We start from the raw sequence: 5,039 nt of genomic DNA, 5'->3' as shown, positions 1-5,039 counted from the left end.
CTAATTTCGGTTGTTTCAGACACCCTAGCGGTTGATGAGCATGAACACTATCTAAGAAATAACACTACCCTAGTTTTTTTTACGCTCCCTTTGAATAACTTAGTGTGTTTCAGATGAAGGATCGGTAAATGCACCCCCACCACAACACTGGCAAGACAGGAAAAATCTCCCTCCCTGGCAACTGTACGCTCAGGGCTTCCGTGTTTCCATCTCGATGCGTCTCATGTATGAGACGGGAAACAGACCAGTCTCTCTCAAATAATGCCAGGGACACAGATGTAGCTTTACTATCGTACACTAACCTGAGTTAAGTTCTCAATAAAATAAAAAAATGTGAGTAGTTCTTCATCAATGTCTGCCTATTGGCTCTGATATCATTAAACATTATCGTAATCGTTTGTGATCAGACTAACATTTTCTCCGTACGTACTAAAAAAAGATCACCAGACGTCTCATTCAGTATTGCAAGGGGTGCAGAATATCAAAAAATAGCTACTGTATGTATTTCTTTACAAGATTGATTATTGCTACGATATGGTGTCGTTTGCCTAGTCCTCCTGCATGTTTGTTTCTGCCTTTGTATCCACTAATGATGAGTGATGACGAAGACTGCTGTGGATCAAATCCACACTACAATTATCCCAGCGATCGAGGGATGTGATGCAACAACTCTCTCTCTCTCTCTCTCTCTCTCGTACACAAGTAGGAGGTAAATCTGGATGAAGTAACAAACTTATCTAAGTTCCATTTTCGGTGTCATATCAGATCATTCCCGGTTTCGGTAAAGAAAATAACGATAATTTACAAATATATTTATTCTTCTAAACTAATATATATATATATATATATATATATATATATATATATATATATATATATATATATATATATATATATATATATATATATATATATATATATATATATATATATATATATATATATATATTCCTTTAAACGTAAGTTAAAGTAAGGATGTCGGATGCTGGAGCCTTGCATCCAACTCGAATGAGTAACTTAGCCATTATGCGTCTCCTTCCTTGCAGTTGCAGTCGTGACCTTCCTATTTGCTCACTGGCTCATGAGACATTGTACGTATAGTCACAGAAGTCGAGCTACATACGCACTCGCCTCCACTGTATTTAGAGTTTTCCTGAATCATAATTTCTCTGATCTGGTAAAAATCCATCTCTCAAATTCTGTAAGGAAATTGTCGGCAAATTACAAGACTGAAGATATGAAACAAAGGCAAAAGTGAAAGTAAGTGTAGCAGGTTACTCGACTTCTGACCACGACTATACGTAGGGTTTCTTGACCAGCAGAGATGACGAAGGAGAATGCTAATACCTCTTCTGTTCACCTGCAACACGTTCCTCATTATAGTTACATGCCACGTTTATTAGAAATACTGAAATACAATCATACCTCGCGGAGTAACTTTCCTTCAGCGGATCAATGTAAGAATAAGTGCGAATATAATGATTATATTATTATTATTATCTACCTGAAATCTTCTCAGACATTATGTTGAGATAAATAGATAAATAAGACAACCTTCCAAAATCTCCATTGATATCTGAAAGCATATTCTCCTTTTATGAAAAAAAAAAAAACTGCACCCTTGTATTCTGACCCCACAGTGCTATTGTCGTGTGCTGTAACGTCTTGCTGTTTGCTAAAAAAAAAAAAAATAATAATAATAAAATAAAATAGATAAATAAACAAATTAATTAATACATAAATAAATAACATGTGCTCATTAAAAACAAGTGGTTTTAAAATGCTGGCTTATTTCCACTAGGCTAGTGAACATTTTTTCTCTCTCTCTCTCTCTCTCTCTCTCTCTCTCTCTCTCTCTCTCTCTCTCTCTCTCTCTCTCTCTCTCTCTCTCTCTCTCTCTCTCTCTCAATGAGAATAGGATGTGCTGCCTGCTGAGGCGACAACGAGACGAGTGTGTCGTGTGATGTGAGGGTGCGTGGTTTTTACTGTGAAAAGATGCTGACCAAATGTCAGAGAGAGAGAGAGAGAGAGAGAGAGAGAGAGAGAGAGAGAGAGAGAGAGAGAGAGAGAGAGAGAGAGAGAGAATCTAGTTCGGCTTCTTGAGTTTCTTACATATTCACTACTTTTTCTTACACCCCCTCCCCCACAGCTGCTAACTCTGTACAGGGGCCTTATCCGTCCATGTATGGAGTATGCTTCACATGTCTGGGGGGGTTCCACTCATACTGCTCTTCTAGACAGGGTGAGTTCAAAAGCTCTTCGTCTCATCAACTCCTCTCCTTTAACTGACTGTCTTCAGCCTCTTTCCCATCGCCGCAATGTTGCATCTCTAGCTATCTTCTACCGCAATTTTCATGCTAACTGCTCTTCTGATCTTGCTAACTGCATGCCCCCTCTCCTGTGGCCTCGCTACAGAAAACTTTCTTCTTTCTCTCACCCTTATTCTGCCCACCTTTCTAATGCAAGAGTTAACCAATATTATCAGTAATTCATTCCTTTCTCTGGTAAACTCTGGAACGCCCTGTCTGCTTCTGTATTTCCACCTTCCTATGATTTGAACTGCTTCAAGAGAGAGATTTCAAGACACTTATCCTTCATTGAAATTTTTGACTACCGCTTCGGACCCTGTTCGGGGACAGGCATCTCAGTGGGCTTTTTTTTTTAAATTTTTTTTTATTGGATTTTTGTTGCCCTTGGCCGGTGTCCCTCCTACATAAAAAAAAAAAAAAAAAAATCGTGACATCTGTGTGAAAAAACTTTATGATGAATCTGGTTTTAGTGCTGAGCTACTGCAGAGTTTTTAAACAATCGTTTCCAGATCTGTTGTCCTAATGCGTAGGTTTTGCTGCATTACGAGTGACAGTGATAGTTATTTAGATCTTTGTGTCCGGTCGAAGGAACAGAAAATGAATACCGTATAGTCTCCGTATTTTCATCGTATTGAATCTAGCACCGGGGAGTCATTGCTAAGGGATGGTTTACATGCATCAGTTCAGGCATAAATTTTTTTCTGTTGTTGTTGTTGTTGTTGTTATTGTTGTTGTTGTTGTTGTTGTTGTTGTTGTTGTTGTTGTTGTTGTTGTTGATGCTGTTGTTATTGCTGTTGTTGTTGTTGTTGTTGATGCTGTTGTTATTGCTGTTGTTGTTGTTGTTGAGCTAGGAGCTCAGCGGGTTGAACATTCCAACCAATCATTGAAATCATTGAGGAAATTTGCTGTCTCCTAATCAAATTATATTGTCATATGTGTTGTAATCAGGAACATTATTATTATAGCTACTGAAGAGACCGGAGGCTAAATCAATTATACAGTTACACTGTTTCTTTTTCAATTTTCAAGATAAAAATACTTTGGATGAGGCTTAAAATACCGCAGGTTGTCGAACCATCCCACGCCAGTGGTAGTCCAAATTGTACTGTCAAGTGCTCTGATCCACCAAGAAAAAAAAAAAAAAAATCAAGGACTTAGTAGAAATGAAATGTCAGAAAGGTTTTATGGTCGCTGAATTTGTGGTGATAAGATGTTACGAACAATATCGTGATAGAAGCGTTCCGAGAAAAGGATGACATGATGATTTCACAATTTTACTGAGAAAGATGGTCTAATCAGAATGGAGCCGATAAGATAATAGTATGAAGCCAATAGTGCACCAGTTACAAGATATGAATGAGCAGATAGTTTTCGCTTGGCATGTGAAAAAAAAAAAAAAAATGAGAATTAGTGAGCAGAATGTTTGGTATCTTGAAGCAGAAGATAGAGCAACAACAGGAAGTAGATCAGAAACTAAATAAGAAGAGATCTTAAAAATAAGAGATCTATGAAAAATTGCATTACAATATAAAGAGCAGACTTGTACAAAGTATCATTAAATGCATAGTATAGCACTTAAATAGATGGTCTAATAGATTTTTAAACACACACACACACACACACATTCTCTCTCTCTCTCTCTCTCTCTCTCTCTCTCTCTCTCTCTCTCTCTCTCTCTCTCTCTCTCTCTCTCTCTCTCTCTCTCTCTCTCTCTCTCTCTCTCTCTCTCTCTCTCTCTCTCTCTCTATATATATATATAAATCATAAGTGAAAATATATTCTTTAAAACAATATTTTCTAAACCCAGGGTGAAGCACCCCGAAGGAGCGCTGAAATCAGTCTTGGGAGATGTTGGGAAATGATGCAAATATGGCGGTATACTCGTAGTGTCAGTGTTTCTGGCAAAGGATACCCTACTTTATCCTTGTAGTAGTGAATTAGCTAAAGTCTATGTAACTAGTCGTTAAGTCAGAATTAGGGTGTGCTGGATTGCCCAGACCTGATCAATGTGGGTGCCGGGCTTGGAAAAGTGTAAAAAAAACCCGCTTTAATATTTTTATTCGCCAACTGTATTGATGCTAAATGTGAAGGTTGTACCTCAGTTTTTGCCATATAAAAATATTGAAAATGATAAATAAATAGGCGCAGTCATCCACATATCATCTATTTGTTTCCATTATGAGGAATAAAGCAAAACAGAAATCAAGCAAAAAGTAATTTCTCTGGATAAGTTTAAAAGGGATAAAAAAAAAAAAAAGAAAAAGAAAACTGAAAGTATGATTGAGCTGAAACCTGGTAGGGAACAATACTGAGACGGGCTTATTACTGTGTAGAAATATCAGACTCATTTACTCAATGAAAAACCACATTGTGACAAACTGGAAAATCTATAATGTGGGACTCAAAATAATTTGCGATTGCCCCGCGATATACTTACCCTCCGGTGAAGAGCTCTGGTCATTCCACGGCTGGACGGTGACGGGCACAAATAAGAGGTAGCCAATGTTGGTCACTAAGTAAACACCTGCTGAGATGAGGAACACCGCCCGCCAGGAACTCAGCGTTTGCTGTGAGTAATGGACGGAAAGATGCTACCGTAATTGCTTGCGGGACGGGCTTCACAAGACATGGACAACATAACACTCAGGATGAGAACAAAAGATCACATGCTTCCATATCACGAAGACAACGGGCTGGTTCCACCCTCCACAGTGGCTGTTTTCCGCGCAC

At 38.2% G+C, this 5,039-nt stretch overlaps 1 protein-coding gene across 4 annotated transcripts in view; it reads right to left on the bottom strand.

The window, feature by feature from the left end:
- Window positions 1–931: 931 nt before the first annotated feature.
- Window positions 932–5,039, bottom strand: part of LOC135108432 (putative inorganic phosphate cotransporter) — a 16,102-nt gene continuing 11,994 nt past the window's right edge. For all 4 annotated transcript variants that reach the window (XM_064019438.1, XM_064019449.1, XM_064019427.1 and 1 more), the window contains exons 10-11: window positions 4,747–4,876; window positions 932–1,360 (exon numbers count right to left, since the gene is read on the bottom strand). In XM_064019438.1, coding sequence (XP_063875508.1) covers window positions 1,341–1,360; window positions 4,747–4,876 — 150 coding nt within the window. In that variant the 3' untranslated portion in view covers window positions 932–1,340. The remainder of the gene's footprint in view (window positions 1,361–4,746; window positions 4,877–5,039) is intronic.

This window comes from Scylla paramamosain, chromosome 2 (assembly GCF_035594125.1).
Source record: "Scylla paramamosain isolate STU-SP2022 chromosome 2, ASM3559412v1, whole genome shotgun sequence".
Lineage (NCBI taxonomy): Eukaryota > Metazoa > Arthropoda > Malacostraca > Decapoda > Portunidae > Scylla > Scylla paramamosain.
The sequence above is the reverse complement of the archived record's forward strand: the minus strand, read 5'-3'. Positions and strand labels throughout refer to the sequence as shown.